At 32.2% G+C, this 12,060-nt stretch overlaps 1 protein-coding gene and 1 long non-coding RNA gene across 3 annotated transcripts; both read left to right on the forward strand.

The window, feature by feature from the left end:
- Positions 1-386: 386 nt before the first annotated feature.
- Positions 387-9,542, forward strand: LOC146922676 (nodulin-3-like). Of its 2 annotated transcripts, none has more exons than XR_015012554.1 (2): positions 387-781; positions 888-1,261. XR_015012554.1 is itself a non-coding variant. In XM_085715480.1 (2 exons), the coding sequence occupies exons 1-2, from the start codon at positions 706-708 to the stop codon at positions 9,252-9,254; spliced, it is 192 nt and encodes a 63-aa protein (XP_085571606.1). In that variant the 5' UTR covers positions 596-705; the 3' UTR covers positions 9,255-9,542. The 2 variants fall into 2 exon arrangements, 1 of the variants encoding a protein (XP_085571606.1); XM_085715480.1 differs by lacking the exon at positions 888-1,261 and adding an exon at positions 9,139-9,542 and having other exon boundaries at positions 596-781.
- LOC146922677 (uncharacterized) lies at positions 2,893-4,945 on the forward strand. Its single transcript, XR_015012555.1, has 2 exons — positions 2,893-3,296; positions 4,529-4,945. It is a non-coding gene; the product is annotated as an uncharacterized LOC146922677 (long non-coding RNA).
- Positions 9,543-12,060: the final 2,518 nt, after the last annotated feature.

The raw sequence follows: 12,060 nt of genomic DNA on the forward strand, positions 1-12,060 counted from the left end.
CTAACTATTTCTGCTGGAACTGGTAGGTAGAGGATTAGGGTTTCGTCAATATTGGACGCATGGTTTCGTCGTCCCTTAATTTAATTTCAGATAACGATTTCATCCTTTGTATTTTTTCACCACATTTTTGTCCTTTTGCATATAGACTTTCAAGCATCAAATTTAAAATTCATATGAAAACCTTGGTGAAAGACCATATATTTGGACACTAAGAGCTCATACTAAAATAAAATCATAGGCTTGAATCTTAAAAATTCATATAAAAATTGATCAAAAATATGAAAAATGTCGTAAAAAATATAAAGGATGAAATCGTTTCCGTAAGTTAAGGGCAACAAGAGTAACTTTGTAGATATTTCTATTCCAATATTATAAAAATCAACGACAACACTCTCTGATTGTGCTATGTTCGAAAGTTTGAAAGTTAATTTTGTCTCCCATGAAAGGTTGAAAGTTAATTAAAAATGAATTATTTTTAATGATTGGCAAATTTTTTACCTTACCCCTTTAGTAAGCATGCTAAAGTGACAAACACAACACATTGATCTACAAAAGAGACATTTAATAATGATTCTAATTTTAGGGAGGCTTATTTACAACTCCTTAAACACTAAAAATAATAATTGTTTTTAGGTCATCATGCTCTTTATACACTATAAAGTGGTCTAATCATATTCTATTTTTTACCGGCAAAGAGAGAAAAATATGGCTAAAACTTTAAATTTTGTGTGTGCTATGATTTTATTTATTTCCGTGTTTCTTGTTTCAAAGAACGTTGCTTGTAAGACATTTTACCCACTTTTAAGATTTTCTTCTTTACTTTTTAGTTTGTACATATTTTATCTCATTTTAGTAATTAACATCATTTTATCCTCTTTTTTCACCAGTATATATTATTGAATGTAAAACTGATGCTGATTGTCCAATAAGTAAGTTAAATATGTATAACTGGAGATGCATTAAAAGTGCATGTCATCTGTATAAAGTCATTCAGTTTATGGTATGAGTACCAGGCCCAAGAGATTAAATTTACGCCACGCAATGAAGAATGAATTCTTAAAATAGAGAGAAAAAAACAATTGTTCAATATGCCTTATGCTATGATATTTCGCAATTGGCATTTAGTTATTATACTCTCACCCAATAATTGTATTTTTTAATCATTTTTATTTTTCATAATTTCACAGACCTTGTAATTACTGTTTGTGCTCTAAGATGTTGGAAATGAAATAAAATAAGACACTAAAGAATATTATAATTAGATTGTTCTCTTCTGTCTTAAATTTGGATATATCACCATGGCCTCCTTTTAAACATTTGACATTTTTTTTCCCAAAAAAAGTTAACCCAACCGAAGGAAATAATATAAGGCGTGTGGAAAAACTAGTATTTATATTAGTCCCTTTATTTCACATATTTTTGAATTTCTTTCTTCCATATTCCTGTTTTGGATTTTATTTATGAGATGTCATATTCATTAGTGATGTAAAATTATGTTTGATAATCTGATATTTTTAATTTAGATCATAAACACTTTATAACTTTTTTTATTTGTTTCATTGATCAAATATAAACCTATTATTTAGAAATCCGCTGTTTATGGTTCAAATAAAAAATGTAACATGATTAATATATATTGCAAGTCATAAAAAATAAGCCTCAAATAGAATTGTGTGAAAAAATTTCAAAACTTGTGAAACATGGGATTAAAATATATTATTTAGAAATATTAAGACTAAAATTCTATTTCATTTAAAATAAGAGAAATTGTTTTTTCTGAATCAAGAGCAAAGGAAGGCATCAAGAGAAAGCTTGACATTTCAACTATGTTGGCACCCCAAAACAACCCCCATCTTATACCACCTTGCTCAAAAAAAATTATTAAAAACGGGAAATTTGTACTAGATGGATGACCAAACCAAAACCCTCGAAAAAAACAAAAACACAAACCAAAAAGTAAAAATAAAGAGACCTAAGGAAAACGGTAATTTAGAAACCCATATTTGTCTCTAAAAATAATACTCCCTGATAAATAAGGGTAAAAAGTCTTGTTTATACCGGTGTTTTTGATAAACAAAAATCCTAGTTTTGAAATGTTACTTGCAAGATCAAACTAGAAATCCTAGGACATGTTGTGTAATGTTTTTTCCATAAATTGTTTGAGTGTTCATGATGTTCATAAGTTTAATGTAAAAAGATGAAGATAACTGCCTTGTTCGACAGAATCAATAAGGTTTTTAGAAACTAAGATAAACAAAAGCTTTACAAGACGAAAGTAAAGAGATTTAAAAGAAAAAAGTTTGCATTGCATTAATAAAGATGGTTCATCAAATCATTTACATACATTCATTTGACTTTTTTCTTTCTACGCTTGGATAATTCGAGTGTGAAGAACTTTTGCATGTGATTTGTGACCCTAATTTCCAAAATAACTTACAAACCAACAGTCTTAAACTATATATCTTCGACAGACTTGACCTGCTTTCCACGTGTCTTGGACTTTTGATCTTGCCTCCTTAGAGAGGATTTGAATTCCTTCCAGTCGAATCCATAAACTTTGAAGAATGCTAAAATGTATCATATTGAATCACACTTATATTCAGTCTACACTTGAAGGAACTTCCTTTTCGACAATAACTTTCTCCTGTTGAAAACAAACACTTGGAAATATAGGCTAACAAATTGCCCCCCAAATGTGTCATTTTCGACTGAATTTTTAAATGAAAGAGAAGATTGACATTTTCAAAAACTTATGTTTTCAAGAGAATATAATGACCTCATCCTCATCATTATTGTTTTCAAACTTGTCCTTTCAACTCACATCCTACAAAAATTCCCTTTATAGCGCCACTTTCTCATAAAGCTAGTGGGACATGCCATCATTTAGAAAAACACAAATGTCATCAAATAGCTTCAGCATGCTCCCAAAATCTCTCAATGTTCGACCATGTAGAATCTCCTTCCTGGAGTAGAACCCAAAAGGTTCCTAACTTTCTTTTTCTTCAAAAAGTATGAAATCCCACTTCTTTTCCCTTTTTCACTTTTCTTGCAATCTTATTTCTCTTGCTTCCTCTAAAAAACTCAAAAAACCCCGTTGTTGCATAAACCTATAAATCCTTTGAATCTTCCATTTTCTTCATAAGCTTTTATAATCAAAAGTTATGGCATCATCATCTGCTCAAAACAGTTTTGTTCCTATGGCTGCCAGTCTGAGTGCACTTCCCCAGAAGAACAATAAAGCTCACACTCCAAATCCTTTGTTAGAAGCTGAATAAGCTAAGATCTGGCAATCTCAGGTATTGATTCCTTACTCCATCTCCAACACTATTTACTCTTTCTTAAGGACACTACCAGATTCTAGCGTAGATATTAAAGAGATTAAAGCCCTTTTCCCTGGTTGTGAGGGTGCAACCCCTAGGATATTTTCATAGGGTCCGTATAATATGAGCTATATGAGTGCACCTCATAGAGTATTTCGATCTGCCCCCCACTACCAATAACAGTACTTATGTCGAATGGCTAGACAAAGTTGAACTTAAGAAATCTCAACTTTGGAAAACTTTACGAACTTTCGACCTCACCCAGCTCTCTAGGATTGGCCCTAATTATGATGTCAACTTACTTCTTGTTGCCATTCATTTCTGGGAGGGTTTGACTTACACTATCTAGCTGAAATGTGGCATGCTTACCCACACCCTCTTTGATGTGGCGGCTATCACATGGCTTCGACCAACAGGTGAAACTTATAACCCTAGTATAGTGAGAGAAGAAAACCATTTCAACTTCTCCACTAAGAGAGCCAGCTATATCAACTTGATTTCTAACCACTACAAAATTGATACTAGTGAGTTTTCCGATCAAGAAAACATAGCATTCCTTACTTTTTGGTTATCCCACTTCGTGTTCTGCACAAGCTCCTTGCAAGTAGCAAAGAAGTTTATAGGAATGGCTATTCAATTTCATGAAATCCATAATTTTTGTTTAAGTCGACTTATTTTGGGAAGCTTGTATGAGTCTTTTGGGTATGGTAGTCAGGCTATGCAACGCCTAAAAGAAGGACAAGTGCTTTCTATCTCTGGTCCCTTATGTGTTTTCCAAATGTGGTTAGTTGCTACCTTCGAACAACAATTGGGTTTCTTTATTCTAACATTGTATGAATCGGAAGTGAGGAGTCAAAAGGTAGAGGGAACAAGATTGGCTTTCCTTATAAGAAGGGAATTCAATCTTTCTACTTCACAGCTGCTTTCAGAATACTTCAACATACTCCTACGATGTACCTTTTTCACCCCTTACATGAACCCTTTCATTAGTCGAACGCATTGTCCCAAGTGGTTCTAGAGGGAATTCCCTGCAAACAATCCCAAGTACCATGAAGAAATTGTCGGAATTCAGAGAGCATATTTAACCCCAGCAATCATTTCAGTTAAGATGGCTACTGAAAAAATAGTTTAGGGCTGGTAGGTGTTAGCTTTTAATTTCAAAAGGCTCATTTAATGCAATCAACATTGGTTGACTCTTGTCTTTGCAGGAATCGAAGTCATTCCCTTTCAACTTGAGGATTTCAACGAGATTTGGACTTAGCGCATGAAAGGGTCTAAAGGTCCCAGAGTTCGACAAGACGTAAGCCAAGAACACAAGCTCATCGAAGCCAAGCAATTAATAACGAGGCGGGAAGAATTTGAATCCAAATAGTAGTGATTTCCTCAATGGAAACATGAGAGACAAGCGGTTTTCCAAATGGAATTGTTGATCATGGAGTTAGGCTTTTTCCAATTATTTTGCTATGTATACATAGTAGTTTTCCATAGGGAAAACGGGTCGCAAATCACTTATAGAAATTCTAAAACACTCAAAGTACCGGTGCGAGAGAAAAGAGTTATACATAATGTATGTAAACTGATTTGTCGAACCACCTTTATTTTAATGCAATGCAATTTATCTTTTATTTAAGTTTATGTGTTTTAAACTTTTAGTCTTTTATTTGCATTTACTACATTTTCTTTTTACTTTATCCTTTTTCTGGCGAAAGATGCCATACGGATTCGTCTTGTTCATAAAGCAACCTACGAATTTGATGAACGTTCACTCTTTTTCTAGAAAAACTTAGCACAACATGTCATAGGAATTTTGGTTTGATCTTGCTTGTAGTAGCCAAAACCAGCCCTTCTTGTTTGCCAAAAACACCGGTGAACAAATTGGCAGGCCCGGTGGGACCCTCTTTGTGCAAATTTTGAAAATAACTTTCATTTTTTTCAAACATTTTTCTAACTTTTCTTGTGAAACGTGTTTTCTGAAAATTAGCAACTATTTTTAGTAAACTTTTTCTGGGAAAAACTCTTGTTTGTGCATGCATTTAAGAAGTGGTAAATCCTTGAAAATAATGATTAAACCCACCGGTAGTGGTGCTTTTGCATCATCACAATCATCACAGTCCTCTTCACAAGCACAATTTACTCAGGCATCTGCCCTACAGTGGGTGCTAGTGTATCAATGGTTGTGGTGGCAACCATGGCTATGCCGGTTTTGACGGAAATAGAAGTAACAGCTCCGACAACAACCGCTACAATGACACGACCAAAAATTGGAACCTTTGTGCCTCCATTTACTACTGGTGTACCAGTGTCTAACAGTGTTCCTATGTATCCTAATCCTCAAGTTAGACCTAGACTTGATGATAGGTAAATAACAATTCAAAATCTGTTTAGGGAACAACCTTATGGTATGCCAAATTCGATGATGGAAAATTTGCATAATAATGTGTCTGCATCTGCAGACCACTATCCATTCACGCCATTCAATACACATAGTCCTTCAAGTTCTAGTGTTTTTGGCAAAAGTGCTATACCAGCCTTAACTACAGAATTTATGATGTTGTTTAGGCAACAAATGGATGAGAGTAACCACGAAATGGTTAATTTGTTAACGCAACAAATTGATACAGTGTTTAATCCTTTAATTCAAAGTACAAACCAAAGTTACCAAACATTAGCCACTCAAATGGGGAGAATAACGGATTTCTTCGCCCCTCCACAACCTGTCTATCAACAGATTCCTCAAATCCAAAGTATTCCTCGAATCCAAAATATCCCACAAATCAAAAATACTCAACCTTTGCAAGTTGTCGAACCCATGGTTCAGAGACAACAACATACTTCCTCTGGTCCTATTTATAAGAGAAATTTGGGTCAATAAAAGTGGATGTATTTGGTCCAATTTTTTAACCAAATACATTGACTTTTGTTGACCAAAATTTTTCTTATAAATAGGACCGGAGGGAGTATGCCTCAGCCTCAACCGGTTGAACCAATAATTCAGGCACAACTAGAGATCATTTCGATAAATAAGAATCATGATGCATATGAAGTTGTTAGGAATGTCCAACAACAAAAAATTGGAGCCCATAACAACATAGCCAATTTGGTCAAAAAATATTATGGCTCAAAATGGCTTAAACATAGGTTTACATAGGCCAATCTTTGTATCTCCTTTGTCGGAATATGTTTTACAAACTGAACTTCCTAGGGGTTGTAAAATTCCTAAGTTCACAACGTTTGCTGGTGATTCCAGTGAATCTACTGTCGAACATATAGCACGATATTTGACTGAGGCTGGTGACATAGCAAAAAATGAGAATTTAAGATTAATATTCTTTCCAAATTCTCTAACAAAAAAATGCCTTTACATGGTTCATCACACTTGCACCGCATTCCATTCAATATTAGACTCAATTGAAAAGGTTATTCCATGAACAATTCTACATGGGCCAATCTAAGATAAGTCTAAAGAAATTGGCGAGTGTTAGGAGAAGAACAACTGAATCTATTGATGATTACTTGAACATATTCAGATTGTTAAAGGCTAGATGTTTTACTCAAGTGCCTGAACATGAGTTCGTCGAAATGGTCATCGGTGGCCTAGACTATTCAATCAGGAAGAAATTAGATACTCAACACTTGAGAGATATGGCCCAGTTGGTCGATAGAGTTCGACAGGTCGAAAGACTGAGGGCTGAAAAAGCCAGAACTGACAAATATAAAAGAGAACAGGTTGCTTACGTAGACACAAATGAAAGCGACCGAGAATTCAACATAGCTTTTGAAGATGTCGAGGACGGTGAGATTAATTTCACTGAACTAAAACCTAGGCATCATTATACATGCAAAGTGTTGAGACCATCAGATGGAAAAGTCATGTCGAAACAAAAAATGATAAGTACATGCTAAGGCACTTGTGCATAAGTGGGTTAACTCAACCCATAAAAATGTTGATGGTCAAGTGGTGGTACCTAATGGTTTAAAAATCCCACCACTAGAACAGCATAAAAAGATAGGGTTTTGTAAATATCATAATTTCTTGTAACTATCATGCTAAGGCACTTGTGCAGAAGTGGGTTCACTCAACCCATAAAAATGTTCAGTATGGGAAGAACAATATGGTGAAAGGCAGTACCAGTAACATTGTTACTAAAAATGTTTCTAATGATACTGAAAATCCAAATTAGTCTAGGAAATATACTTACAGTAACAATTACAAGGGTAAAAATCATATGATTCAAACTTAGTGGAGAAGGTATCAAAGGTCCAAAATGGGTTTTGCTGCAAGTACTGATGACAAAGCGGTTGGCCCGAAAGGAAAAGAAAAAGTGGTTGAAATAGTTAAAAGACCAATAAAAGAAAGGATGTCCCTTCCTCCTATCGAGGAGAATCCTGTTGGAGATGACGAAATGGATTCAGGTTGCATGGATTCAAAACCAGACTTCGACGTTGTATGCAATGTGCTTTCAATTTTGCCTGCAGAATATGATGTGGTATCTGAAGTTGAAGAATCAGAAGATGATTTCATATCTTTAAAATTCTAGGGTCTTAGAGTCTGAATTGTTTTGTATTGTGAACACCACTGATTGTATATCAAGTGTTCAACCCAAAGTACTTTCTTTGTAATTTGTTTGTTTAGAAGTCTCTTGCTTTTGTTGAGCATAGGAAATCTCTTGCTTGTGTGCTTGAGTACTTGAAGTCTCTTGCTTGTGTGCTTGAGAATTTGTAATCAGATTGGATTATAGTGAAAATCTCCTTGAAAGTGCAAGGGGAACTGGACTACTTCCGGAATGCGGAAGGAACCAAAATAATTGCTCTCTCTCTCTCTCTCTCTCTCTCTCTCTCTCTCTCTCTCTCTCTCTCTCTCTCTCTTTGTTATCTTTTATATCTGCTGCTATTAGACTCTGAACATTATTCCAGACTCTAAACTTCGTTTAAAAAGAAGAAAAAGCTAACACAATTCAACCCCCCCCCCCCCCCCCCCTCCTTGTGTTTTTCTTACATTCACTTCGTCCCTTAATTTAATTTCAGATAACGATTTCGTCCTTTATATTTTTCACGTCTTTGTTCTTTTGCATATAGATTTTCAAGCTTCAAATCTAAAATTCATATGAAAACCTTAGTGAAAGACCGTGTATTTGGACACTAAGAGCTCATACTAAAATAAAACCATAGGCTTGAATCTTAAAAATTCATATAAAAATTGATTAAAAATATGAAAAATATCGTACAAAAGATAAATGATGACATCGTTACCGTAGGTTAAGGGCAACAATAATAATTTTGCCTAGATATTTCTATTTAAATATTATAAAAATAAACGACGACAATCTCTGATTGTGCTATGTTCGAGCTATTAAATTTTTAAATTTCTTCTTTATATCATGAAAGGTTTAAAATTAAATAAAAATAAATTATTTTAAATGATTAGCAATTTTTTTACTTTACCCCGTAAGTATGCTAAAGTGACAAACAAAACATATTGATCTACGAAAGAGACGTTTAATAATTATTCTAATTTTAGGGAGGCTTATTTACAACTCCTTAAACACTAAAAATAATAATTGTTTTTAGGACATCACGCTCTCTATATACTATAAAGTGGTCTAATCATATTCTTTGTAGGAAAAGAGAGAAAAATATGGCTAAAACTTTAAATTTTATGCGTGCTCTGATTTTATTTATTTCCTTGTTTCTTGTTTCAAAGAACGTTGCTAGTAAGACTTTTTACCCACTTTTAAGATTCTCTTCTTTACTTTTTAGTTTGTACATTTTTTATCCCATATTAGTAACATTATTTTATCCTCTTTTGTCACTGCAGTAGATATTTTTGTATGTCAAACTGATGCTGATTGTCCAAAAAGTGAGTTAAGTATGTATAACTGGAGGTGCATTAAAAATGAATGTTATCTGTTTAAAGTCATGCAACAGATGGTATGAGTACCAGGCCCAAGAGATTAAATTTAAGCCATGCAATGAAGAATGAATTCTTAAAATAGAAAGAAAAAAAAATTGTTTTTTTTTTACAGTAAAAAAAAATAATTGTTGAATATGCCTTATGCTAGGATATTTCGTAATTGGCATTTAGTTATTATGCTCTCACCCAATAATATAATTGTATTTTTTTATTATTTTTATTTTTCATAATTTCACAGACCTTGTAATTACTGTTTGTGCTCTAAGAAGTTGGAAATGAAATAAATAAGACACCAAAGAATATTATAATTAGATTGTTCTCTTCTCTCTTATGATTGGATGTATCACCATGGCCTCCAATTTAAACATTTGAACTTTTCTTTCCCAAAAAAAATGAACCCAACCTAAGGAAAAAATATAAGGTGTGGAAAGACTAGTATTTATATTAGCCCATTTATTTCACATGTTTTTGAATTTCTTTCTCCCATATTCATGTTTTGGATTTTATTTATGACATGTCATATTCATTAGTGATGTAAAACTATGTTTGATAATGTGATATTTCTAATTTAGATCATAAACACTTTATAACTTTTTTTATTTGTTTCGTTGATCAAAATATAAACGTATTATTTAAAAATCTGTTGTTTAACAAAGATGGGACCGGGTTGTGTTCGAGTCCAACTCATCTACTCTAGTGCAAGATCTATCGTCTTCGGGGTATGGTGATTCGGAATTTTATGTTATTGTTTCTAGTATTATTTATCAGTTATATTTTCCAACTTCGAGGTGAAGTTTGTTAGGAGACAGACGAATATGGTTGCTCATAGTTTAGCTAGGGCGGCCTGTTCTTGGGTTAGTCACTGTATTTTTTATTCTTATCCTTCTTGTATTGAACATTGGTTGATTAATGATAATAGTTAACTTTGTTTCGGTCAAAAAAAATCCGTTGTTTATGGTTCAAATAAAAAATGTCACATCATTAATATATTTTGCACGTCATAGAAAATAAGCCTCAAATAGAATTGTGTGAAAAAATCTCAAAACTTGTGAAACAAGGGATTAAAATATAATCCCTCTGGTCCTATTTACAAGAGAAAATTGACTTTTGAAATACATTGAATAATGTTTGTATCTAAAAAGTAAATTGTTTCTTGTAAATAGGATCGGAGAGAGTATTATTTAGAACCGTTTGGATAAACAGCTTATATTGATGCTTATAGCATTAGAGCTTATAGCACTAGAGCTTACATCATAAGCTCTTATGCTCATTAAGCTATTTACGTTTGGATATGTACACTAGAAAGTACTTACATAAATTGAAGTGTTTGGATGTGTCATTACATAAGCAATTATGAAATGTTAAATATTTTTAATTTAAAAAAAAAATCAAAGAACAAAACCACAATTTTTTTTAAGGAATCAAACCACGATTTTAAAGTTGTAAAAAGAACAATATTAAAATGTAGTACTACCTCCGTCCCAATTTAATTGACACAATTTTGTTTTTCACACATATTAAGAAAAATGTATAAATAAAGGGGAAAGTGGAATATATTGTATTGGGAATGATAAAAGTAGTATTATTTAGTGTTATATTGTATTGGGAATGATGAAAGTTGTATTGAAAATTGAAATGGGTCAGTTATTTTGGGACACTTTTTTTTAGAAAATGGGTCAGTTATTCCGAGACGGAGGGAGTAATAATTTTAATATTCATAAAAAAGAGTTAAATAAGCTTTTGGTCTTTAAAAATATAGTCAAATTCATTTTTAGTCCTCGTAAAAAAAAGTGAAATGTGACGGTCCCTAAAGAAAATTTGAGAACATAGTTTAGTCACTGTTAAATTAAAATTTGTTTAATTATGTTTAAGATCTGAAACTTTTGATTGGTTTTTTACATAATTGTTTAGAACATTATAATAAGTTCCTCCAAAAAAAATGAGCTCAAAATTTGATTTTTAAGTCTAAAATTTTACTACTTTTATCTTGAAATCTTGACGTTTTAAAAAAAATTATATTTAATTCATTAGATGTTAAAAAGTTATAATTTTGGGTAAAAGAGTTTCTTATAATATTCTTAAGATATTTGTAAAAAAAAACTTTCAAAAATTTAAAAGTTTAAGCATAACTACACAAATTTTAATTTTATAGGAATTAAAACTATGTTCTAAATTTTTTTATAATGACCAAAACATGTTACTTTTTTTTATGAGGACTAAAAACGAAATTAGATATATTTATAGAGACCAAAAACTTATTTTACCCTATAAAAAATCATTAATATTCTTATATAACAAAATTAACATTAGAGGTGTAAATAAATAGTCTAAACATCACTATTCTCAAGTTCCCTCAAAAAAAAAAAAACCACTATTCTCAAGTATTTTAATTCAAATACCCTTTGAAAAATAGTATAATAATACAAATATATAAGTAAGAAATAATGAAACATAGGCAAAAGTTTGACAGTCCTATACTCCCTAAAAAAAAAAAATTGATAGTCCTATACATTGTTGAAAAAATGTTTATTTTTTTGTTGGTAGTTACGTACGTGTGCTATTACTTCCCTAAAAAAAAAAACGTACGTGTGCTATTACTTTGAGATAAAACAAAGATATGTATATAACTAATTGCTGGAAAAGATAATTATACAATGAAAACAATAGGCTTTGGAAAAAGTGTATTGCGGGAATCGAAGCAGGTCTTATATTTGCATAAGCTCCGTTATAAGCATCTTGTTAAGCTCAAAATTTGGGCTTATTAAAATTTGGCATAAGCAGCTTATGAAATTGTGGTAAGCTATTTTTATTGATTTATCCAAACACTTT

The sequence above is a fragment of the Medicago sativa genome, chromosome 5 (assembly GCF_051527215.1).
Source record: "Medicago sativa cultivar Bolivia chromosome 5, Bolivia_mono, whole genome shotgun sequence".
NCBI lineage: Eukaryota > Viridiplantae > Streptophyta > Magnoliopsida > Fabales > Fabaceae > Medicago > Medicago sativa.

Bases quoted from the DNA above. Each gene is read 5' to 3' on its own strand.
- LOC146922676 (XM_085715480.1), top strand. From the start codon at position 706: ATGGCTAAAACTTTAAATTTTGTGTGTGCTATGATTTTATTTATTTCC. The intron at 782-9,138 runs GTAAGACATTTT...TCACTGCAGTAG, and splicing joins TGTTTCAAAGAACGTTGCTT to ATATTTTTGTATGTCAAACT.